The sequence below is a fragment of the Synchiropus splendidus genome, chromosome 9, assembly GCF_027744825.2.
Source record: "Synchiropus splendidus isolate RoL2022-P1 chromosome 9, RoL_Sspl_1.0, whole genome shotgun sequence".
Classification (NCBI taxonomy): domain Eukaryota; kingdom Metazoa; phylum Chordata; class Actinopteri; order Syngnathiformes; family Callionymidae; genus Synchiropus; species Synchiropus splendidus.
In genome coordinates, this window is record NC_071342.1 from 17,353,048 (window position 1) to 17,380,619 (window position 27,572).

Genomic DNA, 27,572 nt, shown 5'->3' on the forward strand with positions numbered 1-27,572 from the left:
TCCTCTTTCTTTGCTGGTGTTTTATCTGAAATACTTGGTGGGTCATGTTCGTCCTGAGTCACGTGGTATAATGTAGAGGTACTTTAATGACTATCTAAACAATGGTTTTGCAATGACAAAATAGTGGACTGGTTGATTTTCCACATCAGCTTTGTTAAAAAAAGAAAACAACAACAAACGACATGAAACACAAGTACTTTTTCCACAAAATACTGATAACTACTCCTGAAAACGAATAATAACATGGTAGTAATTGCATCTCTTCCTTCACTGAAGCGGTCACCTTATGCCTTTCGATCATGCTCAATGACGCTCTAAATGTGATTTTTCCGTCATTTTAATTCCTTCATAATCGACTTCAAGTGGCGATTACATTGAGAGTGAGCGGTGGTGTCCTGCCGGTAGATGGCAGTAGTGTCTAAACATGCAGCGAGTACACCGTATACAAAGGTCAACCAACGCTGCGGGAGAAGTCAACACACATATATACCTCCAGGGACTTTCTCAAGTATCTCGCGCAGCTACTTAGTGTGAGATTTGCCAGAGGAAAAGGGCAGAAGTTCCACTTCCACCCCAACAAAATGAAGTCAGGGGCTCCAGGGATTTAGCTCTGACCTTCCAGCTCTGCTGAGTGATTTCAAAAATACCTAGGGTTAAAAGGTGTTGCTGTTCAAGTCCAGAAGAATTTGAGTTAGATCAGTATTAACCTCTAATAAATATCTCACTGACAACACCGTGGTTACGTGACACACCACAGTGTCCCCAGTCTACTTTACGGCTTCATGCCAATCTTGTTTGTTGAATGTTTCGTGGACAGAATTCCTCTGGTTCACTTTAGACCTGTGTGCGTTTTATTGGCTGGTGTGGGATTTGGGCAGGAAACCAGAGCTAATGCCCCCTTTCCCACTTCAAACGGATGCCAGGCACCCTTAAATGTCATGGGGTGGTTAGAGAGTTGAAGAAGGAGAGGGAGGGAGGGGGGAGACACTGGAGCTGGCTGGATGAAGCTCACCTCTTATCAGTGAAGGCTGGATGTAGCCTCAGCCAGCCTGTTAAGGGAAACCAGATGCAGTTCAGGTTGCTCTGTGCCACCATGTGTTAGGTACAGCCAGGGTCAACCTGAGGCGCCACGGCGCTACAGACCAGGAGGAGGAGGAGAAGTTCAAACTTGCTGCAGATGTTGCCGACTTGTGTACAGTAAAGCTGCGGTTGATGGACCGACAGCAGGAAGGTAACATGGTGTCACTTCAGTTCCCCTGTCCCAGGTAAGCTGCACGGAACAGCTCCAATAATTGCAAGCAAACCATTCCTAACCACAAAGTGCTCCTTTTTGCGAAAACGGTCATGACAGAACTCACTTTCTGAGATGACTCTCAACTCTGTTATCCCATTTAACAGCATCCATTAACCCAAAAAAACTGAGAGTCAGATCACATGACTTGGTCATGAAGGATTTGAGCATGAGCCTAAAGGTTGTTTCCCTACTTGCTTTTCTGATCTGGTGTTGTTCATCGGGAAGGTAATACAGTGGTACCTCGGTTTTCGAACATCCCCGAATTCGAACAAATCGGAGTTTGAACAAAAATTTCGAGATTTTTTGCTTCGGATTTCGAACGAAAATCCCGAACTGGAATTCCAAAGAAAAAAGCCGGAAAAAAACATAACGCGTGCAGACCGATCAGCTGACCCTCGACACGCTTTGTTATTGTGTATAACGCAGCCTCTGTATGCAGACGTGTCCCGTTAGCTACATTTACTGACTGTTTTTTCTTCATATTGAGGTGTAAAACCTTTCCTGTCTCCGCACTGGACCGTGGTAGAGTGTCACAGGGGAGGTGCTCGCTCTCCACACCTCCGAGGCTGGAGCGCACACTCCAGGGTTTGATGTTGTGGGCTGGAGCTGGGACAGGGATGAGGCGAGTCTGGGACAAAGCTAAGTTACTTGCTTTATGACTTTGTCACAGCCAAACTGCACAGAAGCGCACATTCAGAGCTGGACACGCACCGGGCACCTCTTCACTTCTGGAGAGACGTCACTCACTCGGCAACCCCTCCCACATGCAGCGGCCACACACATAGAGGAACAGCGCACCTGCAGCAGACACTCTACATTCACTCCTACAAAAGCCTATTTTAAGGCTTGGAACGCATTCTTTCTTTTTCCATTCATTGTAATGGGAAAAATCCATTCAGATTTTGAACAAATCGCTTCTTGAACGGCCGTCTGGAACTGATTGTGGTCGAGAACCGAGGTACCACTGTAATGGATTTCAAAAAATGTGATGGCAACGTTCTAGGATAAAAGTCACGCTAATGGCTACAGTGGAATTTTTCGTCAATCATTCGGACCTTTTCTCTTTATATTCTTTTGCTCTCTTTGCTGACCTTGCTTTCCTCTGCAGGGAGGTTGGTCCCAGTCTTTATCAGAATAAGGTAAAGTAGATCTCCTCAAGTCATTTTGGTGGAAAAGGTTGAAGAAAAGTTTGACATTTAACATAACCAACAGTCAATGTTTTCATTTGTTTGGTTATCCTCAAGTAAGGGAAGAGAAATAAAGTCAGTGGATCACAAAGACCTAAAAACACAACCAAATTCCAATAAATACCTGTCATCTCTTTGTGTTTGCTTCTTCAAATGATGACTAGTTACCTTAATCCAGCCCTGCTCTCTGTACGGACGCAAATAGAAAGGTATTTGCAAAGGTGGGTGGATCACCATCACATGATCCTTTTACAAGTAGCTCTCGAGCCAGGAAAAATAATAAAAACGAAGTTTGGTCAATAGAGCGATCACGGCTTGTCTGGACCTGCTTTCCTAGTCACTGCGGCCCGACCTGCCTCGGGGAGCTTTCACCTGCTCGTGACACCAAGGTTAAGAGGAATTAGCCTCTCGTACATGTCCTGGCATTGCTGCGACAACTTTTAAGAGCAACCGAATTAAACTGCTTTTTAGCCTTTTTTCAATGTGAAGCGCCTTCCATTCCCATCATGTTCTTTCTATGGCGATCATATCTTGTCCGTCGCTTGACTTCACCTGTTTTACTGCAAGAAATGAGGAGGTTATGGTGTTGTTGTATTGGTACTTCAAAGATTTGTGAAGTCAGAAAGCTGAACCTGGTTGCCAGCGCTCATGATCCCAGTGTCTCTGCCAATGGGCTTCTTCTCCCGCGAGGATTGACAGCTCTCTGTGGTTTATAGCTGCAATATCAAAGCCCTGTTGTTGTGTGTTCTGGGTAGCGTTGGTCAGAGGGAAACCCACTGTGTCTTTCTACTCCTGCCAGCAGCCGTGTTTATAGGATTTTGCCTCATTTTCTCCAGCGTTAATTTATTTCCATACAAGCAGCCATGACACATTCTCTCCTCCGCCGTCTGAGTCTGTGTGGTTCTGCCTCTCTCTCTCCGCTCCCAAGCCTTTCCTCCGACCCTCTGAAATAATTGAGTGCACTAACCTCAGTTCCTGTTTGTGTAGTTATTTTGACAACAAACATTAGCATCACACTCGGTTACTCTGTGCTTCATTAGTTTCTTGGGAAGAGCTACATATTCCAGCACCTCTGCTAAACCTGCCAACAGAACTGGCTCTACTGAATGAAAATGCAACTGTCATCATCAACATCAGTTGCCAAACTGTAAATTCTCATTCTTCACTTGAGTTGATGCTGTAAACACACATATTATTGTATGGAAGAGAAGCGCTCGCACCCCAACTGGGAGGGCACTGCCATGCCGAGTCGTCATTGCCCTACATCACCTTTAAAATAGCCATTGTGATTCGGAATCCTCATCTGCAACTGGTTGAAAAACCATTAGCATGTGTGCTTTTTCTGAGTGACCCGTGAACTTTCTCATCAACTGTCAAGCATAACTGGGCTCATCTCGTCCCCTCTCAGGCTCTTTGGACCCCCGGGGGCCTGGGTCAGGGTTTGGTAGTGTTTGTACTGTCTTTCTGTCAGACTTGCATGATCCACTGCCACTTAACAAGGGAGAGCGAGGCTGAGAAATGAGGCATTTCCGGGCCTGGGGCTTTATTCCTGCAGCACAGTGGATTACATGACGGCATACAGACAGAAGTTATGAGCCACTGAGAAATGTTCCAAACTCTGATTATAGTTTTCTTCATGTTGCCATGCGTCTTGATCAAGCATTTCTTCCTCTAGAATAATGTTGAATTTAGTGCTGTAAAAATCCAAGTTAAGACATGAAACAATAGATTCCCAGTCCATTACAATCAAAATAAATTGATATTTTTATTGACATCCAACTCTCCCACACAAAATACAGGTATAATTCTGATACATAGTCAAGGACACACATAGTGTAAACATAATGACAAACCACCTCACACCGTATACAATCCAAAAACTGCTGACATGAAGCTTGACCACTTCATGATTCAGTTCATTCCTCCATATTTCAATAGCTCCAAGATTTTGTGGACATTTTTATGGACAAAAAATGCATGACTTTTGACAGATGTTCTAAAAAAAAATGTGGTGAAAGGTCATTTAGGTGGAACAACATGATGGGAAATAATGGAGACACTTTTCAGGCTAAAAAAAAACAACAACCAGGCTGCAAAGGTTTTAACCAAATATCCTTTATTTGCAAAAAGTATTTCAGATGCAAAGAACAACGCTCACACAATAAATAAATAGATTAATAAATGTGAATACAAAAAAATAACTATATATAATAGGAATGTATTGGAGGGGAATGTTTGTGTTTGTGTGAGTTGTTCAGCGGCTCACCAGTACAGCGAATTACAACCAGTGATATAGCATGTTACACAGGGTTGGGATGTAGACTGTCAGAAATAGCGTTCTCGCGGTCAGCCATGTTTGTTTACGTCTGCCCTGTATAGTGTTTGGGTGACAGCGCACTCCACTAGAGAGTTTTGCTGTTCAGTCCTGTCTATAATAACATTAAATACTTGGACATTTATGAATCGACTCCGAATCGTTCATGTTTGAATCGTGATCCGTGGCAGCAATATTTTGTGGGCAAATTGTTTGTGTTAATGAATATGAAGATAGATATAGAGGAGTAGGCGATAGGAGACTTAAGAGATTGGTGGAATTTGTGTGTATGTTTCAGTGACTGGACAAAATTATAGTGATTAAAAATTGCAATTTCTTGGAGGGACTGAAAATTTTCTGTGAAACAATCTCATCAGCAACAAACCCAACCTTCCATGCCTCACGCTGGAAAATAAAAGTAGCGTAAGATTTAAATGGAAGTGTCATACAGCATGCAACAATCTTGATATTAAGTCTGAAACCTCCAAGTGTCAGGTTCACCATGAACTTTGGGTGCTAAATTAGGATTATGGTATGGTACAAACTTGTTAACAGCAAACAAAGTAAGCAAATTTTCTTTACTGCTTTCCTTTTCTTTGGTCCAACCAAATGGAGTTTGTCAATGGAGTGTGCTGCCTATTGGGCAAACTCAAGTGTTGCGGGAAGATGAAGCATGACTGAATGTCCTGAGTCATTGGTTAGATTAATAGCGTTGCTCATTTTTAACAATGATGCATCTTATTCTTACTTAAGATCTTGATATTCTAAGTTTCTGGTTGTTGCAGTGCCTCCTAGTGGTGTTGGCAGAAGCTGCTCTGTGGGTAGGCAGTTGGTCTTGAGAAGATCTCTACAGGGATAAGAGTGTCCTTCTTGGATAGGAGAACAGAAAAATCCCCATTGGCATGTACGACTTTGCATGCAGCTGGTTTGGTTTATGGGCAGCTCAAGTAAGACTTGAGTTGAAATCTTTGCGGGATGTCTGGCCCTGGCCTACCAAAACAGTTCTGGGGGGCTTTGCATTCGGACCCCGATATTGCAAGACCAGACAGTTATCCTTCTGTCAACTAATGATGGTAGTGATCCCTGCCATGATAAACGGAATGGTTCAGATACTCAGAACAAGTGGAGAAGTTTGGAGGCAAAGTTAGGGGGGCGCAGATGGTTTGGACACATGAGGAGGAGCCTGTTTGGACCATGAATGGCTCATGGATGAATGAAGTCATGAAGTTCATGGCAGCTAATATGGAGGAGGATTGAGATGAAGTAAGTAGAATAAGGATGACTCGCTGTCCCAACCCCTGTTGGGGGAGAAGGAGAATTCGCTTGTTCTGACTCAGAGACTACTGTCACTGTCCTCAAATGGCCATCAGTTTCCTTTGTGATGGTGTTTCCGTGGCGATTTCATCTCTCTCAGGGCGTTGCTTCTGCAATGGATCAGTCAGATGATGCCGGAGAGCTGGGTGCAGCCGGAGGGTCATGGGCGGCGGGGGTTGGCGAAGGACGACAATCTGGGCAGTGGGTACTTGGAGAAGCTTGTTGAGGTCTTCCTCTGTTGAGTTGATCACCTGGACACCATTAACTTCCACAAGCCTACGAACCATAGAACGTGGGTTTGCATGTTGGTTTCACTCAGAAAGACTTCAGCATCATGTCCAGGTTGCTCTATGACCATGGTTCTCAGATGAAGAAGTGTATGGAATGTCTTTCCCGTGTAAGAGCCAATCCCTACCACCAGTGAAGGAGCTCAGGTGTCTTGGGATCTTAGCGTGCGCGAAAGTTGGAGCACGAGGTGGACTGTCAGATCAGTTAAGCGAATAAGATGACAGTCTGTCTGAAGAATAGAGCTGAGCCAAGGGGCAAAACTTCTGTAAATACTTCACCTCCCCCAGAGAAGCTTTAGGCACTGACTACGTGAACATGTTTGAAGGGCTAAAACCAGTCACAGATCTCTTCTTATCCCAAACATCTAGGAGAGCTCAATGTGGACCCACTGGTCCTCCACATCATGGAGGGAACATCTTCAGTTGGCTTGCTAGACAGAATGAATACTGGATGCTCCAGGTTTCTAAAGACTGTTGTCAGTATATAGTCAGTCTGGCGCTGCTTGTCTTTGGTTAAACTGTGTGTGTTTGGCTGGTTAGGACAACAACCTGCACCACCCAGCCCTCTGAGGACCGGATGCCCAGGTCTGTATCTAAGGTTTCCAGAGTTACCTGTCGTCGACACACAAGTGGGATTCCTCCGCCTTGACCACCACCAGCCCGCTGCCTTCAGTGTACCGGCAGGTGAAGCCATAGCAGCCGTCCGGTCCTCGTCTCTCCTCAACGACAAACATCATGGCAGGGGACTGCGGCGACACCAGCTGGCTCAGACTTCCAATTGCAGGAGTCTTTTTTGGAGCCTTTTCCTGAATGAAAGGGTTTCAATGTGAGAGCAGTTACACTTGAAACAGTAGCGTTTACTGGACGGTTGTCTTCAAACCGAATACCAGTTCACAATGACTGAATTATCCTGACTAAACCTAAATCCCAAGTTATAATGGAGACGTGGTTAAGACAATAGAGTCAAATTCCAAACTCTTACATGTTCTCTGTTTATCCTACAAGCAACTTAATTTAATTTTCTCTCTTCAATAGCTTGGATAGCTTGGACACATGAGCACATATCTGGCATGGAGAAGTGAAGGATGTGTTTTGACGGCTGCTGCGTCACTGTACTGTGGTTCTGCACGGATGGTTTAACATACTGTTGAAAGGATTTGCTGCAATCTGCAGAGATATTTGTTGACCTCTTTTTTTTTCTACTCTAAAGTGTTGCTGCTGCTCTTATGACCTCTGGCTTTGATTCGCACTAGTTTTTGCGTACATGAACAGGTGAAGAGCTGCTTGAACTGCTTCATGTTCCCGTATTGATCTGTTGTTTGATCCAGAATCGTAGCTGTTTTATCCAACGGGACTGGTCTGACCTGCACAGAACCAAGTAACCAATGATCTCTTTCTCACCGTCAGCTGTTTCCCTGGAGCCCATTGACTCGATTTTAATGGCCTCCTTTGTGGTAATAAATAGCAAGCTTCTATTCGATTCTTTTCGAGCTTTCCAAGATAAATCTGTGCTTTAATGCATTTGCTTAATGTGCTTTGTGTGAAGTACAACAGGCGACAGACGCAGGTTGCTGCCACCAAACCGCTGTATAAATATGAGCCATTATTTCGCCTTTTTTTTGGATGGCTCCAACTGTGCAACACAAAGATGCAATATGTTGTTGTCATCGACGTTTCCTCTAAGCTGTGTGCAATTGCTCACAGCTGATACAATCTCAGTGCACGAAAAAATCTACGCTGTGCAACAAAATGTAATCTTGAATTGAATGTGAATTATCGCAATTTCCGGACAACAGGGCGTCTTACCGTCCTGAAATAAAGCCTCGTGACGTTCAACCAATAAAAATGAGCGCCCACCTAAGCGGCGCTTAAGACCGTCCGTAAACGTTTGTAAACGTTTACGTATATTTAATTATTTGTAAAATACAAATATTAAAAATATTAAATATTTCTAAAAGTTGCTTGAAGTACTTTGATATCCAGCACCCTCTTAATGCTTTATATATATATATATATATATATATATATATATATATATATATATATATATATATATATATATATATATATATATATTCCCACAATATTACTGAATCAAGTGATGGACCCATACGTACAATTTTGAATTTCACAAGTTCCATTCCTCAATGTGAATTATGCAAATAAAAAATATTTTTGTAAACGGTGTTATAAACTACGACAGCAGTCACCACAGCCGACAACGACAGATCGCTCACAGTGGTCCAGGTGACCGCTCAGAGAGTTTGTGTGCTAGAGGGAACATTGGTTGTCATCATGAGTCATTTTAAGCTTCAGTATCTGTGAGCTGTAACTTTCTGTAGACGAATATGAAGAAGATCTAGAACCCTTCTTAGCGTGTTTGTATGCATTCACATGCTGTAAGTGTATCGTCCCGATCTGAAATGTCATCGTGTGGCATTCCAGCAGAGAGAAGTCGGTGCGTCACGCTGCAGACCACCAAGATGTCATGATTCGTGCTTCAAGGAATCACACCACCAAGCAGCTTGTGGGGATCAGGAAGAAACTTGTGAGTCTGACCACTGAATTCCAGCGTTTCCTTATCCAGCCTCTTGGCTCCCTGCCCCTCCTCTAACTGGCGTGTGAATGCTTTGCGGCAATAGCCGTCGTCTTGCCAGGGTTACGGGGTCAGAGCTTAGAGCCCCTTTCCTCAGACAAGAGGACCAGACAGGATATAACAACGGAAACTCAGCTGAGGCTCCTTGACAATCGCTCTCTAATGCGCATCATTTTGCCATTTATCTGACCTCAGTGTTTAACATCAACCTAAAGACGTATGGATTTTCTCTTCATTTTCCCCGTGTTTAGCTATAAGATCCGGGAAATCCAACTTTAGGGGCAGAAACAGACCACTCTGTCTGTAGCCTCGACATATGGCAGTGAAGAACTAAACATTGACTCAGACTGTTCTTCTTGTAATCGCTGTGGTTGTTTCAGCCAAGTCCAACTGTTCTTGCAGTGAAAGGCAGGGGACACTACTACGTTTATTCAGACTTCTACTGACATGCAAGTTAAAATGGTGAATGTTTTCTGTGAAGCTGGAGCCCAGATCACAGCCTCCTGATGACACACACTTGCTGGCAAGCTCGGCGAAATAAATGTTGACATCAGGACCAGGGGCAGACGGTTGCACATGTGTGGTGTTCTGGACTACCATCTGGATCCAGGAGTCTTTTGAGGGATTTGTCTCTGACCTGTTTGGCTACGATATATTTGCGGAAAACACATCTTTATGAAACGCCATATGATCAAGTCCATTAAGTACTTTCAGGTGGCTGTGGTGCCAAAATGTAGTTGCTCTGGGGTTGCTTAAGAGGAGTGCTTGAGGGATCTCAGGAACTTGGATGTCCTGACTCTTCTTGAGTGCAGAGCTGTTCTAACAGGTCGTGCTGCTACTAACAGCTTCTTTGAAAACCAAAATAACATTGGCTGAAAATGACTTTATGAGCTGCTTGGCAGAGGTCTGCATCCTCCGACCACTTTTCTCCCGTCCTGCTTTACTAGTTTGTTTCGGACCTTCTAGCGTAACCAGACGATTTCCCATTCACTGTGCTTCCTGGTTTGCAAAGTCAGTTACCGACTTTATGTTTAAGAAGGTGTAAATTGTGAGTCTACAAGTTTGTTTAGGACTGTGTTGTTGCCTATTTCGGACCCTCTGACTTACCTAGTTTGAGACCCTTACATTCACCTCATATTTTAGACTAGGTGTATTGGATCCATTTCTCCTATTTTACCACGTCTTCAAACTTATTTAAACAACTTTATTTTCTGAGTCTGATACAGTATGTCTAGTTTTGACTATGTCAGAGTCTGTACTGTAGTTAACCATGTCTTTTTCTGGCTGGTTGGAACTCATGTTGATCCAGTCTACTCACCACTTCCTAGTCCACCAGACTTAAACGAAAAGTCACACTCTGACAATTTCACCATTGTCTGAACACACTCAGACCAAAGTGTTTGCACTCAGATGAAGTGTGTGATATTTATTTATGAGCAATTTTTTTGGCATCACCACAAACGTGATTTTCTTCCAGACACGCAACAGTGTCTTGAGTGGGTTGTGTTAACCCAGTGTGAAAATATTTAGACCCAAAGATACTGTGTGGCATGTTGTTCAGCACACACACTGCACATCTTCATTTCAGTCAACCCTCGGGCGAAACACAGCAATGTGAGACCAACTTTTCTTTTCTTGCTTTTTTTTTTTTAATCTAAAAAAAGTGGGACAAGCTGTTCCCATTTTAATACCCGATCGATGACAAATTATTCTTTTGTCTTAAAGCAATGAGAGCCTTGAGCGGTGAAATGAAAAACAGCGAAATTCCCCTCTTAAGAGTCCGTCTGAAGTTGTCGACTTTCTAAGCCAATTCCAGATAATTTCCGCTATTTGTTGTCCTTCCCCTCCTTCCTCCTGCTTTGTTTCTCTTTCCCCTTCCTTCTCTGCCGCGTTATTGATGCTCACCAGTTGGAGTGGATCCTGGAGATTAGAGCGCCGATGATGAAATATTTCCTGACGCTCTGTAATACCGCGCGGCCTACGAGACAAGCGCGGGGCGGTCTGCTCCTTATTAAAGCGGCGGCTCCATCAGTTCCCAGGCTGCCGCTCGGCTCTGACCTGTGTGTTAACTCTGATTAGGTCATATGATAAACATTAACGCTGCTGCTTTTCCCACAAACTCAGCACCTAAATCGGCGCGGCCCGGGGGCAGCAACGTGACACAGGGCACCTTTTCAAAGCTGAAGCCGCGTGTGTCCTTTCATGGCACCTTGTTAGGACTTCTCCGGCGGGATAAAAGACCCACATTAAAAAAGGAGAAGTGGGCTCCTTCGGGGTTAGATGCAGATAGTTTTACACACGCTGGCCCACTTCTTCACTGCACTCTATAGCGGTGGCTTTTGTCGTGCACATTCCATTGTTGGTATGGTCACAGACTCTCGGGTGTCTGCGCTCGACTTTCTCCCAGAAAAAAAAAAAAGAAAAAGAAAAAGAAAAATGCACGTCCGTGTTAAATACTTGAGTCTAACTACCTCTGCGCCTCCCAAAAACAAAGTGAATGCTGCTTTGTGTTGTCAATCACAAGAGGAAGATCAAAGATGATGGACATAATAGTGACGGCTAATGGTTGACACTTTCAGGAAGCCGCTTGAGCGAGAGATTTAACCTTTTGTTGGCAGTAGAATGCGATGTGACCTTTACCCTTTCCACGGATTATTCCATCTTTCATCATAGAAAAGCAGTTATTCCAGCTTAAATATAGTGTTCGTATAACTAGTATGTTTATATACTTCCTGTTATTCAGAGTGAGATTGTGTCAGACAGGAAACATGGGCAAAACATGGGGAGAATATTTGCATTTAAATCTTTTTTAATAAATCACATTTATTTGAATATAACTGAATGTGGGAAATAACTGTATTTTCATTCTCACAATGTATGTTTATTTAATTTGAAAATATATGTCTTCGTTTCTTCTCTCATTCATTTCTTTGAATATCGTATATTGTCACTTGTTTATTTTGCTTTCAAAACACAACTTTCTTTTTTACCTTTGGACACTAAAACAATCTTTGTTTTAATTTATTTTTTTTTCTTTTTACATACATGAATTATTTGACAAGAGCCACAGGATTTTTACCTTTTAAAGAATTGATTCAAGGCCAACCTGAATTCAACATAAAGGGAAACATCTTGGTGCTCTTTAAGCTTCACTGCCAGGTCATGTTAAGATGTAAGATGTAACATCACCTTCCTCACATCTCATATCATCATTCTGAGAGTATGCCATGGACGCCTGGTCCAACTCATGCGACTCAACTGTACCTTGATGGAGTTCTCTTGCAGAGCAGTTTGGAGGTGAGCTATCTGCCGGTTGAGATGAACCATTGTGATTTCCTCTTTAAACACCTGACAGTTCATCTTCATCTTCTCCAAAAGCCGCACGTCCATCTGCCTGGGTGAAAGTGTAAATCACGTGAGTTAGCGTCCGGTTATTCCGTTTCTGATGACGGTATTTTTACTTCTCTTTGTGGCTGTTGGAGTTGTTGGTGTTGTCACGCAGACTCAGCATCATCCTCCTCTTCTCACTCAGTCGACTTTTCAACGCCTCTAGTTTGTGCTTCAGCTCATCAGCGCTCAGCTTCTCCACATTCACGTCAACGTCCATGTTCTTTATCTCCGAACAGAACGCGACCAGACTGAGGTGGAGCTCCTGGACCTGAGCACCAAACAAACTTGGTTCCTATTTGACTTCAGCGTCTATTTATTTTGAAAGTATTAAACCCACCTGAAGGATGACGTTCTGTAAGGAGTCCACCTGTTGGTTCAGCTCCCTGATTCTCTCCTCCTTCGCCGGCTGGATGTTTATGTTCTCGTTGGACGTGTCGGCCTGTGGTCTTTTTGGTGCCGTGTTACTTGATGCTTTCTCCTGATAATGAGACAGGAGCATGAAGCCTCCATGATGGCGCTAACAACCATTTCAGTTACCATTTTACACAAGTGCAGCTCCAACTGGGTGATGTCTGATGGGGCACTGAGAAGACTCCCAATCTGCTGATCTTGTGAGAGCTCGGCCGCTGCATCTGGACACGAGGCGAGTGAAGTATATATATATATATATATATATATCACTATATATATATATATATATTACCTTTGTGCAGTCTGAGTGAAAACAAAGTCCGGTCTTCCGTCATTCCAAGCATCTTCAGGCAGGAATCCATCACTTTAGCCACCGTTGTCTCGGTCGGGGTTCGGAGGTGAACGATCCTCTCTGATGCTGAAAGACACACACCATACACTCTCAATCTTTCCATAAACAACCACACAACTCCCCTTTTCTTGCTCAACTGAAGTACGTTTACTCTTCCAGCAGACCGAAGAGATCACCGTCTTTTCGTCTAGACAGCCGCCTCCAATTCCAAAAACATGTATGTGTGCAAGCAAACGATTCTGTGAGGATCACTGCTTGCTATATTACTGGTTTCATGTCGATGTTGTGTTGTGTCGATGTGTTAACTGATGTAATATTTCTAATACCGCTAAAAGGCACTGAGACAGTGGACACTTCTGACTGTCCATGTCTTTATGAAAAGACAACATACAATCAAATAAGTAGAACAACTTCCATGACCCCAGAATCTTTGACTTGAAACCACAGCCATGGGATCAGAAGCATCGTGCTCTAACTGCTTCCCATTGAACTTTATTTTTGTATGTCTAAGTTTCTGCACAGGCTATGGACTCACGGAGTAAGTGGACAGATAATGTTGAAGGGGTGAAGGAACAAACAACAATTGGTTGAGATTAATGTGAAGAAGTTTTGTTTCTCATCTTGTGCAAACTTTCTTAAGTTAATTTTTAATGTCAATTTAACATACTGTGTCGGTCTTTAACCCACATTTACCAACAAGGTTAAGGAGGCTACTTTTTGCCGATGTTTGTCCATCGGTTCGGCAAAATAAATCAAGAAGTTTTGAATTGATTTCAATAGAAATGTCGATGAGACAATGAACAGGCAATAGAATTCTGTCTGTCTTCCATGTGGCTCCTGTGTCCTATAGACTTTGCACTGTCATGGTTGTCTTTCCCACCAAGTAGTGTCAGCTCAACTTACTTTCTTCCATGGCGTCTACTGGGTTTTACAACAAGCTCTGCAACCTGCTGTCCCAGTGAGCTCATATGAACTTGACCAGTTCAGAAAATCTGTCATATTTCATTAAAAAAAAGTATTTAATTATAAAGATTAAATAAATATAGGCCAAAAATAATGGGAGAAATGGGGAGAAAAGTTTTCCACTATACTATACTTTTACAATTTTTCTCGTGGAATTTTATCATAGCATTATCGTCCTCAGAGGAGTGAATACCTTAAAATCACATCACATATTTTTGTTTTCACTCATTCAGGGGAATAAAGTAAATAATGTTTTTACAATTGTAATAGGCAGCTCAATTTAACCATCATTCTTGTTCATGTCATACTTGTCACTGAACTACGACTGCAATAGAAATATATCCCCTTTTATGGCTCTTATATATGCTTAAATCCATATTATATCTGTATACAGAGTATCATTAAACACTCTTGTTTCTCTGAGATGGTGGTCTCCAGTATGACTTTCACAGCCAGAGCTCTGAAGTGAGATGACACACAGTTGCTCACCGTTGATGGTAATCTCGATCAGCTGAGGGTTTCTTGGCACAGCGTAGTTGTGGTTGTTGTTCCTGTCACGAAGAGATCAACGTTCAAATAAGCGTTACAGCGCATCTTTACGCCGCGTCTCGGGCCGCACCTGAGCGATCGACGATTCAAGCTCAGGCAGCTGACGTGAGGCGACGACTTGGACTTGCTCATCGACGCTAATGTTGCAGTAAATGTCTCGACATGATTTGGCCCCAAGGTTTCTGTCAAAGAAAGAGAGGAGGAAACTCTTTGATGTGTCGGATTTTGCCGTATTTGCTTTGCAGTTACGAAGGCAAAGGTACCGAGCAGGGAGTCGAGTGTCCGGGTGATGGTGCTGGGAGGGTGCAGCTCACTGTAGATGGCAGACAGGAGCTTCTCCCTGTCCTCCAGGCTGGAAATGTGGAGGACGTCCAACATGTTCAGGTCTATAGAGGCCATGTTGGCTCCGCACAGTTTTGCCTCTGTGAGATGAAGTTTTGCAATGAGGTTGTTAAGAGCGATTATAAAGGATTACAGTCTTTTCAAAGAGCTGCTATACGATATGTATCTATGAAATAATGTAGGACTGAACTTGCCAGTTTATCGCCCATAATTTTGTCTCTTTTCTAGATCGCATAACTGGATATTGAGGGCTGGAGCCTATCAACCCTACATAGGGCAAGGGGTGGGGGACACCCTGGAAAGGTGGCCAGTCCATTTCATATGGATCCACTGTGGTATTAAAAGGAAAAACCACAGAGTTTTACAGCATCACATCTTTGACTTCCCTTTCACATTTTTAAAATGACGTACATGCTGAAAACATGAAGTGTGAACGGAAAAAGACAATAAATCATCTTTAACATGCAGAAGTTCTACCTCATCTAAGCCTGGTTTCCTTTCATCTCTACCCGCAAACATTCATTAAAATCTGTTTATGTGATCTGCGGTGAGGATAAAATAATTTGGCAGCCGCTCCGTTCCTGATGCCGCCACAGGGCTGGGAGAGGAGACAGGAGAATGGGCCCTACCTCTGATGAAAGGGAGATATTTCGGCAGTCCAATCCTTGTAAACCACTGGCAGACTTCATCTGTGTTCAGCTCCTGGAGAGATTTGGCCTTCTGCCCATCCACATCCTGAGGAGAAGGAGAAGTCGCATACCTGTTGATTACTGGGGAAAATGGCTTTTTAGAGACAGAAAGTCAAAAAAAAAAAGTTGTGTGATTGTTGTGCTGCCAAGGGTAGGTTCACTCAAAATCATGGCTGTAAAAGATGCAATAAGTGAATGATCTGGTAATGACATTTAATAGTTACACTGAGGTGAAAAGTGTAGACTCAGAAGAAAAGACGATTTTGTTACTGTTTGATCATTCGTGAAATTATTGGCAATTATTCGACTTTAATGAAATGTCATATGTTAACACCTCATCGCGTTCATTCAGCGACTGAGCTGCTTCATGAGGTCTGAGTTGATGCAGCTGGAACTGCTCCTTCTGTTGCTCCTTTGGAGCGAAGGAGCGAATGTAAACACTCAGAATACCCAGTACTTCTATGGAAAGAAAGTATATTCCCCTTATTGCCCTGTCTTTTTTCATCCCTTTCTCTCCTTTTTCGACAACCTAGCTTGTGTTTGAGGCTCTTCGGGTTGCAGCATTGATTTATTCACTAATTTATTTTCCAAAACACACTGTACATTATTGTGAATGGATCAGTATGAACAACAACTGAAATGATCTGTTGATCCAAAAGCTTTCATTGACTTTACTTATCTTTAACACAAAATGTACCCGTCATCTTTATAAAGCTAGTTATACATTTCATGTGAAAGGCAGTTGAAATTTGATCGAGGGCCACAAATGGCCCCCAGACCAGGCGCTGCACGTGACAGTCCCAGGTTTCATCCTTCACACACTTGTGCTATAGCAATGGATTTAAACTGAATGTTCTATTCACTTATAGGTCGCACAGTGGAACGATAAAAAAACACCTTGTGAATATAGACCGGCAAATTTCATATTCAAATCTGGCCCTACAGTTATTTTATCAAGCTCGAAATAGGAACATGTTGTTTAAATTCAGTGCACTGAAAACTCATTTCCAAAGCTGGTCAGTTGTGACCCACCAAGATGCTCGGCCTTGAGAATTAGCTCGCAACTAGAGCTAAGCTTCATGTGGCAAGGGACCGGTCAAGCCTATTGTCACTCACGTCTGTGGACATTAAATGTGTGTTTTTGGATGTTGCGGAGGAAACCAGAGTGCTGGGAGGAACTCTAGAGAAGCAGAGAGCGAACATGGAATCTCCACACATGAAGTTGTAGTGATGCGCTAGCACTCACAAAAAAGTGACTTCAAACTGCAGCGACTTGAATGCTGAGGAACAAAAGCTATTTTCTTGTGAAGCTATAAGACCTGTTAGTACCTGCTTAGTTTTTGTTTGTTGTGATGTTTCTCAGGAAAATGAACGTGGAAGCCCATGCTGCCTCAGTCACAGATTCCTTGTTTGTGACGTTCCATGGGAAGAAAACCGGCTTACCGGCTGCCAGCTCAGGCTTTGCAAATGACTAACAAGATAAGTGATGTCAGAAGTTTGCCTGGTCCCACACATTCCAGCAGTACACTGCCAGATTGAGGGTTTTTATTTTGAATATCATGCACGTTCAGCGATCACGTGTGATGAGAAACTTTGATTCTGAACTGCAGATAATTGGAAAGATTTATTTATGAGTGGATTTGTGTTTCACCGATTGCTATAGAAACGGGCTCGCTCGCTTGGCTGCACCACGCGGCGTCATTGCTTTGACAGATCAAGAGAGTCGGGAAATATAAACAGAGAATAATCTGTAATTGCAGTGGGCCACGTCTGTGTGCTGATGCCACCCTGAAGGCCTTGTTTTCATGGGTTACCTTCTCAGAGAAGTTTCCATTCTGATCCTTTGACTGAGGAATATATGAAGCTGTCGAAAGAAAGAACAGCATTAGCTTCATGTCTCATTCATCTTCATGTGACTGGTTGCGTACCAGGTGGCTTCACATCTCCGCTGGAAGAGTAGAAAGTGCTCCTGCTGACCGTCTCCTCAAGACTGCAGGAGCGAGTTATCCGCCTCTGTCACGTAAAGCACATTGCCGTGAACATCGGACAGCGACTTTGGACTAATCAATTTAGCATCAGTGAGCAAGATGGTCTCGATCACATGCTGCGGAGAAATGTGAAGTGGCTCCCAGTCGATACTGTAACTGCATTAAAGGTGCAGGGCTTTTTATAGAGGCATGTGATTTACAGTATGCAGAATCATGGGAAAAGAAGTTGGGTGAGCTTGTATTTACCCTTTGGTGAGTAAATGTGTCCATTGTGGCGGACTGTGGAGGCAGGGAAAGGTCAGTCTTCAGCGTGTCAGGGCAGCCCACATTTCTGTGGCCTGGATCATCTGTGGAAAAAAAGGGAAACGCCAATAAATGGCACATTAGAGGAGAGGTTATTGTGGTGCCTGCAGGCACTGAAAATGAAGACTTTGATATTGTTTAGCCAAACAAGCAAGGTTTCTTGCAGGGATTTTTATTTTTTATGGAAAGTTTAAAAATAAGTTGAGAAGAGAGAGACTTGAGGCACGTGATGGCTATTTCGGGCTCATTCTTTGTCCATTTGTTTTGTCGCTAGCATTCACACGACACGTTGGTGAGAGGAGAGCTACTCCAGGGGGTCTATCCGAAGGACTCGCACACTCGAATATTTAGTTGCTGGAAAGGCACAAGGAATAAAAATGGTTCCTACAGCGGCAAAGCAGCTGAGGGAACTCAAGACAACAGAAATTGTGTTGATGGAACTAGAAGAGTTCACCAATCCAAAATATTGCAAGGTATTTAACCACAAAAAGGGCCACGTAAACATAGACAAATGGACTCATGTGGCCCCTCCTTGCTGAGATCAGACATTATTTTCTTTTTAAAGATGGTTTGCCACACATCCTCACTTCCATGTATTGACATTGGGAAGTGGACTGTTCCGTCCTACACTGACGCCGAAGGCTGCTGACAGCGTTGTCTATCGACACATAAGGTTTTCAATTGAAGCACATGTTTCACTTTCCACGGCATACCCTGATGTCATGGGCAGTAAAGGAGAGACAGAGGTTGCGATTAGGTAAGGCAAAGGGTGACACGCCTTTTCTTCTTGATGCTTGTAAAGACCCTCCGTCACAGTGACAGCACTGTCAGGAGGAGAGCCACATAAGAGTTTATATGTAGCCAGTGGCATCCATTGTAATTCGGTGTAAAGAGTTTCCGAACGTCTCCCACACAGACGCCTGGCTTTGGCATCAGTATAGGACACAAATATCCCAACGTCAATATGTTACACCATAGGAGTGAGGATGTGTGGAGTTGTGAGCTACTTTGAAAATGCTTTGTAAGTCATGTCCATCCTGATCTTGACCCAAACCTAACCCTTCCCAAGTTGTTGGGGAAAGGCTTTTGTGTGTTTTTAATCTCTCACGATCCACCTGAACTACCTTTTGGCCAGTAGAGTAGACCCAGGTGGCGGAGCTTCCCGGACAACTCTCAGAATCAAGACCGGACCTGCGTACTACAAAACAACTCCAAATGCGTTTCAGTCCGCGCAGTTTTCAGGCTCCTGTTAGTGCGTCCCTGATGGACAGGTCAGCGAGTCTATTTGCAGTGCATTAGCTGCTGGTGATAATGGACTGGGCTCAACCAGGTTGCCCGGCAACCCGTCAGACACACAAGCGTCTGTCTGCTTGATGACATACTTCTCTGACAACTCGAGTCCTTTCCCACAGAAAGGCACACTTTCTTGCATTTTCCGAATGTCTCTCGGTCAGTAAGCAGTTTTTTTAAATGCTATCATAACAAGCAAGACGAATGATCGCGGCTTTCTCAGGCCGCCAGTCGCAGCCCTGTGATTGTGGCAGATGTTGGAATGTTTGCTGATCTGACTTGTAACTTTTATTCCTCCTGCTCGCGTTTGATAAACAGCAGTGTTTTCCGAATACCAACAACAACAACAACAACAACAAAAAAAGGCTGGAACACATGTTTTTCATTTCAGGGGCCTGATTCTGAAAGACCTGTTTGACGTGGATGGGAGTTTAGTCGAAGTCAGAATCAGATAAGACAGTGTAATGGGTTTATGTGTGTCAGCAGAGGAATCTTGTCTGGGTCCCGGAGCGAGGGAGCAGCACGGAGGAGGAGGGGGGGGAGGGATTGTTGGCACTCTCTCCATCACCTGGCCGTCCTGTGAGTCACGCTGAAGAGGACCCTTCTATCTTGCAGCCGCTAACAAATTCCAGAGCATTAAACACTTGAAACACAACTTCGCTCAGCAGAGAAAGTGGGCGCTTAGCAGCAAACCCCAGAGCGAGCGTGAGGACACGGAGATCTGTTTATTTTCAAAGATCAGACATAACAATTGATCTGAGAAAAAGTAACTTAAAGTCTCCGTCTTCGTTTCAAAACCAAATATTTCTAACCTTCATGATGGAAAGATGGAAAAGCCGCTGTGAAAGCTGGAAGACAGCAAATGGAGGGTGCACCCACAGCCCTACCACAGCCACGCAGGGACTTCAAACAGTTTGCATCTTCCCAGAAAAGTCCAAACAAAATATGGAAGGAAAGAAATCTGCTCTGAGATTAATGGTGGAGCCTGGAATTGCATGCTGCTGTGCACGGAGAGATGGCTGTTGTAACCAGCCTCTGCACTGATATACTGCACGGTATTTGGAAACTTATCTGTCCGTCATGATGTTTTGAATGTCAGTAGTTGTTACAGTGGACGCTGTGACAGTTAGTAGAGGACATTATGGGACAATGTTGGCTTCTTTCACTGCACTGAGGTTTCCTCTGATAAACTGGGGAGATGAATTGGTGACTCAACTGTGCGTTTATTCTTACTTGTGTGGACCAAAATACCTCCTTATGAGAACCTTATGCCTATGGCCGTCCTCCACAAATCCAATCCTCAATTTGAGGATGAAAACCTAAAAATAACTAGGTCACTAAAATCAGTTTTAGGTTTGGTTCAGAGTCCTGGTTAAGCTTAGCCATTTGTTTTGGTGGTTAGGTTCAGAGTGGCGAAAGCATTATGTCAATGAGCGGCCTCCACAAAGATAGAGATTCAAACATGAGAGTGTATACGCTCCTATATATCTATGTTTGTGGGGACCAATTCTTGGGAAGACATCTCCTTGTGGGGACCCCATGAGGTTAAGCTTCAATTTTAGGATTAAAACTTCAAAATAAGTGGGTTTATGTTTGGTTTAGGTCTTGGTTAAGGTTAACCATTTTGGATGGTTTAAGTAATGTCCCCACAAAACATAAAACATGTGTGGGTCAGTGCCTGTTTTAAAGACAAAAACAAGAGATAAAAAATCTATGTAAGAATTACAAAGATTCACTGTAGCCACTGGGAGGGACCCAGAAGGCATGTGTCAAACACAAGGTCTGGGTGCCAAACCAGACCCACCAAAATAGTTTCCGTGGTCCACGTATGTGAATGGGAATTACTAATGATAAAGGAGACTTTTATTTCTTCTGAAATAAGCGCCAGCCACTGAGAGAAGCTTGAGATAAGTACGGTTGTCAATGAAGTCTACAAATCAAAGGGATGTGGGGACAATGCTGTGGTGCAAATGGCTTGTAACACTCATTTGAAAGCAGTGGTTGCACAGGATTTGTTGTTATTGCTTTTGAGTTGTGATGAACGTATGTATGAGTTGTTTGTAAGGCTTTCAAGAGTTTGGGATTTCGATATGATTTTTACTTCAAGGAAGCAGAAGCATCACATGCAAGCGTCTCAATGTAGGGTTTCTCTGCGGTGGCACCTTTAGAAATCTCACTTTTGGTTTGTATTTCAAATTGATGTTTAGATTTTAGGTTGAGGATTCTCAGACTCTTGTCCAAGAAGCAATCCCTAGCACGTCACAACAAAAAGAATGTGATTGGATTACAGCACTTTCAACAGGATGTCCCAATAGCGCGTCTTCCTCCAGGGCTTTCGTCGGGGCAAGTCAACACATAGATGGACAAACACGTCGCATCTTCCCATGTGCAAACAGACAGTGATTAATGAGGCGTGTTCAGCAAAACCTGACTCACACACACAAAGACGTGATGGTTGAGAAAAAGAAAAAAAGAAAAAGTTGGACTTCTCATCACGTTTGGGTAATGGATAGGCAAATGCGATGCCTATCATGTCCAGTATTATTGTCCTGCTGGGGTTGAAAAATAAAGTAAGCTCTTTGAGAGACAACTGAGGGAGGGGAGCGTGCTGACTCACAGGAACCCAAAACCTGGGAACCGCCTGCCCGACCAAGCACTGGGAGAACACACACAATAGCTAAAAAGGGATTTTTGACAAAGGGGAACTTCTGTGACTCCCAAAGGAGGCTTTCGAGGTACTGTAGCCATGTCACATAATGACCGCAATTTCAGCTGAATGGAGGAGTGAGATCAAAACCAACACATGAGCTCAACAGCTGCACGGAGCCAATCTTCCCACTGACCTCCGACCTGCAGCCATCAAAAATGCAGACAGTGATTAAAATACAGACAGTTTGGGGTTGAAAACGTACCTGATCCGTGCTGAGTTCGTGACAGATGGTTGATGTCGGGGTGACAGCGCTCTATGATTGAAAAAGGGGGGGTTGTTGAATGAGTTATCCATAATCCAATCCGAGGATTATTGGCCAGCTTGTCTTCGACAATAAAAACGGACTTCAGTAGTAGCCAACATGTTGGACATAGGCGTATCTTATCTTGGTGTTAGTGGCGCACCACAGTGAGGCTATGTTTTGTTTAGTAGTTGGAAAATGGGCTAACTTAAAAGTGGCTAGATTTAGGTGGTGTTCTGCAGTTCCATGGATTTGGGAAGGTTTTCTCCTTCAGCTGTACGTCTCCCGTCACAATCATCTGAGATCTGAACCAGCAAAAATTGGGACTTCAGAAAAGAGCATACAATTGAATCAATAAAAATAGATCCGCTCTTCACATAGTATGAAACTGACATGCAAACACATTGGTAGGCAATGGCCGCATTCCATAGTTGCAACTCATGAGTTGGTGCGAATACTGTTGTGATAAAATAACCACAAACTCTAAAATAAAGCTTTAGAACCTTATATCACCTTAAGATCAAATAGTCTAGGCTATTTCACAGCACGTTCTAAGGCATCACACATCGACTTTGGACTTTTGCGTCCAATGTTGATGCAGCCTTCCGTGTTCCGTGCTGGCGCATAAGGTGTTTCGTTTGGATAAAATGGTTCCCCCCTTGGGTCGCAACAGATCCCCACACCCTTGGCGTAATATACTGGCGTTGGGAAGTGGATTTTTTTGCGTCCTATTCTAACGCCAAAGGCCGCCTTCTGGGTTGCATGTTGACACACAGGACTTCAGCTGAAGCACCTTCTGCAGAAGGATGGGGTAAGGTAAGCCATGGGATGGTGTTCCTTTGCTCTACACGAAATGACAGGTAAATTGCTATTGAAAGCGCCTCAAATGCGTTTGAGATATGGTGACCATCAGTAACGGAGCGAGCCTTGTATGGCGACCCAGTTGCCCAGTGCATCAAGAAAGGCTGCGTGAGCCTCCACTAGTCGAAAGCCAACCACAGAAATGAGAACCTCAGTGCTCTCAAACTCACTTTTCAGGAGATGCTGTTGTTGAGGAGCCACTTGCCAACAGTTTTCTGTATCCCCATCAGTATCCAACACTGGCTCCTCTTCCTCTCCCACCTCATCATCAGAAGCTTCTTCTGCCTTCACCACGCTTCCTTCATCCACCATATTCTCACTTGATACCTGTCCTTCTGTCCTCTCCAAATCGTCCGTCTTCTCCACAATATTCTCGCCCGTAGTCATGCTTCCATCGCTCGCTGAGGTGTGAGGAATACTTTCTTCTGAGTTAGTGTCAAAGAACTGGTCATCATCAATGACATCTGATGGCGTTGGAGGGATTAAATGAATGGCCGGGGCTGTGTGGAGGCTCTCAGAAGTGAAGGTGCCTGGTTGGCTTCCAAATAGATCGACTTCTTCAGCCGTGTCCTCCTGCTTGGGTGGAGGATGGATGGGCAGCGAAAACAGCCGCTTCAGTCTCTTCTTGTGTAGAACCCTCAAGCAGGCAGAAACGGAGCTGGCTGAGCGGCTCAGGTCGCCGGGGAGGCTCACGGGGTCCTCGTCCAACATGCTGAAGCCACTGTTATCAATCCCAAGATCCTCGACCGTGATCATGATGGCTTCCATCTCACCTGGTGCGGCTCGATCCAAATGTAAATCGTCCTGCTCTGCCTTTAAACACGAGCCGCAGCAGAGCCAGAGACGATGAAAGCTTGTTCTCTGGCTTCTCTCTGCGACGTCAGTGCTTGCCATCGCTGCTTCAACGTGCCGCGGTTTGGACTGATATTTAGAATCGGGATAAAAGGAGCAGCATCTGTACACAGCAGTGTTGCCAAGGAGAGATGGGAAAGGGGTCCAATTCATACACAACAGGTCAGGTGAACACTCGAAATGAATGCTGTTGTAATGGCTGGGCTTTGATATGCTAAGCAGGGTTTTTGTGGCCTCAGCTTGAGTTTCAAAGAGAGTAAAAATGAGTTTATACATGGGAGCGATGTGCTCGACATGAGAGCAAGAAAAACCTAGTCGTGCCGGCGATGCCGATGTGTGCGGTTCTATTATTGCCAGTCCGTGAGTTTTGCCTGTGGGCCATCTGTCAGGGAGGTGTTTGGGAACAGGTGAGGATATGGGCTGGCGGATGCTTTGCTCGACCAACCCGTATGGCATCAGGTGACATTTCCTTCATTCCGCAGGCCCGGTCCTGTTTTCTGCCACATGATAAGTCATCTAACATCAGCCTCAAACCATTCTAGCTCACCACCCACTTTGAAGGCTCGCATTAAAAGATGATATCCTTGTCTCTTTCTCACGCCCACAGAGTGATGGGAATTATGAATCCTCCACTTTGCATTCTCTGGCAGATTAGGATCTCCCTCCTTCTCTAGTGTCAATCCTCAAAACTGCCCACCATGTAGAGGAAGGTTCAGCTGCTTGAATTTTCTGTTCTTATTCAAGACTTAGATTAGTAAGAAAGCACTGTGTTATTCACAACCTCATCTCGGGGGAAGGTTTATGAGCGATAGATTTAGAGTTTACAAAGAGTAGATTCTGCTGAAGCTGAAGTTATGATGACATAATAATTCGAGTCCGTGCCTTCCACATCATCCCTGGTCATCTGGTTTTATCTTTATTTACATGCTTATTTAATGACAAACACTAATGATATATTTTTTTAAATATTTAAGGCCTCTAATCAAATACAGTATAAATAATTTTATTGGAAAATGTAACACTATTATATATTATTATTACATAATTTTGCTTCATTTAATTTAACAGAATTTTGCTTTTTATGGTATGATGAAGGTACTTTTTTATTTTAAAATCACTTTATAGCGTGTATTTTTGTGGGACAAAAGCTACTGTTAAAATGCACATCACCCATCAGAAGCATCCAAATTAAAAAGGGAAAAAAGAAAATAAAGAGTTTTTGTTTAAAATTTGAAAACTAGTGTATGATGAAAAACATACAATAATTTTTATTGTTTTGCTCAAGGGCCGCATAAATACAGGCTGCTCATGGCCCCAGAATATGTATAATATATATATAATATATTTTTTTCTTGTCTATAAAAATATTTGTTTTATTTTTGTTTTTCACTTTGATTTTTGATCATTTTTTTAGGGTTTTTTTTGCATTGAAATGTAATTTTCAGAAGAAGTTGGTTGCTCTTTGACAGCCCTCCTTGACCAGTAACTCCAATAGGAACTAGTATAGTATAAAAATAGTATAAAAATGTATAAAAATGAGAGACAGATAAATGTCCTGCTTTAGCATTTCATTGCTAAAGAATAGAAAAGACAAGCTTTCCCAAGCATTCGCTGGGTTTTTCCTCTAAAAATCCTCTCATGCCTATTTTTTCCCTCCAGTCAAAACGGGTAAATAACAACACAAATAGCCTGGTATTTTTAATCTCTTCTACACATGTAGGGGTTTTTCTCTCCCACAATTCTTTGCTGGAAAAGTCCTCACTGAACAGATATTTGTAACAAGGCTGGCCTTAATTGGTATTTTAATAGTCCAGACTCTTTTCCCAAATAAAAAAAAAGTGACCTCAGACACAGTAAATTTCTCAAATTAGACAAAACAATTTGTTGGCTTGGAGCAAGGGGATTTTCCGCATGATGAAAGAGCTCATTTGCATAAAGGTTTTCCTTTTATTCCCTTATAATAAACAGGTATATGGGAGTCTTTATCAAGGACTTCATGAGCCTTCGATGGAGAGACGCATCGAAGGTCAGGAATAATATCCCACTGCTTAAATCAAGCTGCAAATTGTTTGTTCATTTTATTATCCTGCTTTGTGATCAATGGTCAATGCTGCGTTCCTGACAGAGGGGGGCAGTAGAGAGTTGGTGGGCAACGTTGACAGGACACAAAACAGAGCCCACCACTTCTCACAACTGTTCCTGCTATTCTCAAGTCTGGACAAAGTAAAACCACACAAGTGCTTTTCATTTGCAGCAGATTTTGAGATCTATGGTGGAAAGAAGAAGATCAAGTTTGGTTCTGATCCTTCCCACGTGTTGCTTGAACACACAAAAGAAGCAGGGGGTGTGAAGAAACAGTGTGATTCTTGTCAATTTTCTTAAACTGGGTTTGAAATTATCCGCCAGATTTGTTGAGGGTAAGTTCATGATCAGTGTGTAGGTGCTGTGGGGAGCTGTGGGAGATGCTGAGCAGCTGCTGCTGAGGCCTCCAGGCTGCCAGACAGACATGAATCGCTTGTCCTCTCCATGATGTAAACGCAAAGGAAAGACTCCAATTATTTCCATTTGATTCAATGCGGCTCTCGGCTCACGTTCCTCGTGTTGCATCACAGCTTCAGATGGGTGGATGCATGTCCAGACATCGATCCTGGAGCATGCTCAGTAAGCTGCCGCTCTAATCTCTCCACTGCTGGACGACCACAGACGTCGAGGCGGCCAACACCAACAACCTCTTTAACATTTCCTCTGACAGTCAAGTCTGCTTTTTTTCGGGGCGCAAATCCAATGCTAGATATGTCCCTCTTTGGCCATGTTGCACCAACATAAAATGGCATCTTGCTGGAGAAAATATTTTCAAACTCTGTATGCAGATTTGATAAACAAAACTGCAGCATGAGCCGCTTCTCAGAGGCATGTTTAGGAATAGTCTTTTTATATTTGACCACACCGGGACAAACAGGGAGCTATATTTAGTTCATCAAGAGGAGTTTACACAAACAAACATCCAACTGAGGTTGTCCAAAAATGACATGGTAACCCACTGCAACATGAGTCGACCCGAAACGCACAGGCCCACAGCCCTAGATAACCATACTATACTGCTATTCCTGTCAAACAAAAGGCACGTGGGCAAGATTTGGCCCTCCATATAACCATATATGGCCCCGAACATAACCTCACAATACCATTATTAATAGAATACTACACTGAAATAACACTCCCACCACTTGTACAAGGCCCATAATGCAGTTTTTCTTGATAAAACCTGTGTCAGTTATTCAAAAATGTTTCTCATTCATGACACTCCTTCTGCCTCTCCCACTTTCATAGATGGGAGGAGTCACGAGGTAGTGCTCGGTGGACCAGTAGATCACAACAGTAGGTGTCTCAACAGCTGGAAAAACCTGCAAACTTACATAAGATGTTCAATAAAGGACTGCAGGGGCTGTGTTCCAGAACTCGCCAAGAATGTGGGAAAAGGGTTTTTGAAGACTTTAAAAACTTCCTCTACATACTTGTTAACCTTTCACATGCCCTGCCTCGATGAGTTCCATCATCTCCAGGCGAAAAGGAATGATAGAACTTGCTCACTGGCTTGAAACAAAACCTGAGCTTTACACACAAAAAACACAGCACTGC

General features: G+C 43.4%; 1 protein-coding gene across 1 annotated transcript in view; it reads right to left on the minus strand.

Annotated features, from left to right (window-relative positions):
- Positions 1 to 4,203: 4,203 nt before the first annotated feature.
- The window catches only part of LOC128765054 (uncharacterized), a 33,705-nt gene continuing 10,336 nt past the window's right edge, over positions 4,204 to 27,572 (minus strand). Inside the window, exons 2-15 of the mRNA XM_053875440.1 lie at positions 17,923 to 18,023; positions 17,617 to 17,701; positions 17,503 to 17,552; positions 15,629 to 15,734; positions 14,921 to 15,079; positions 14,728 to 14,839; positions 14,598 to 14,659; positions 13,086 to 13,211; positions 12,920 to 13,014; positions 12,720 to 12,860; positions 12,454 to 12,650; positions 12,257 to 12,386; positions 7,009 to 7,202; positions 4,204 to 6,385 (exon numbers count right to left, since the gene is read on the minus strand). Coding sequence (XP_053731415.1) covers positions 6,151 to 6,385; positions 7,009 to 7,202; positions 12,257 to 12,386; positions 12,454 to 12,650; positions 12,720 to 12,860; positions 12,920 to 13,014; positions 13,086 to 13,211; positions 14,598 to 14,659; positions 14,728 to 14,839; positions 14,921 to 15,079; positions 15,629 to 15,734; positions 17,503 to 17,552; positions 17,617 to 17,701; positions 17,923 to 18,023 — 1,793 coding nt within the window. The 3' untranslated portion in view covers positions 4,204 to 6,150. The remainder of the gene's footprint in view (positions 6,386 to 7,008; positions 7,203 to 12,256; positions 12,387 to 12,453; positions 12,651 to 12,719; positions 12,861 to 12,919; positions 13,015 to 13,085; positions 13,212 to 14,597; positions 14,660 to 14,727; positions 14,840 to 14,920; positions 15,080 to 15,628; positions 15,735 to 17,502; positions 17,553 to 17,616; positions 17,702 to 17,922; positions 18,024 to 27,572) is intronic.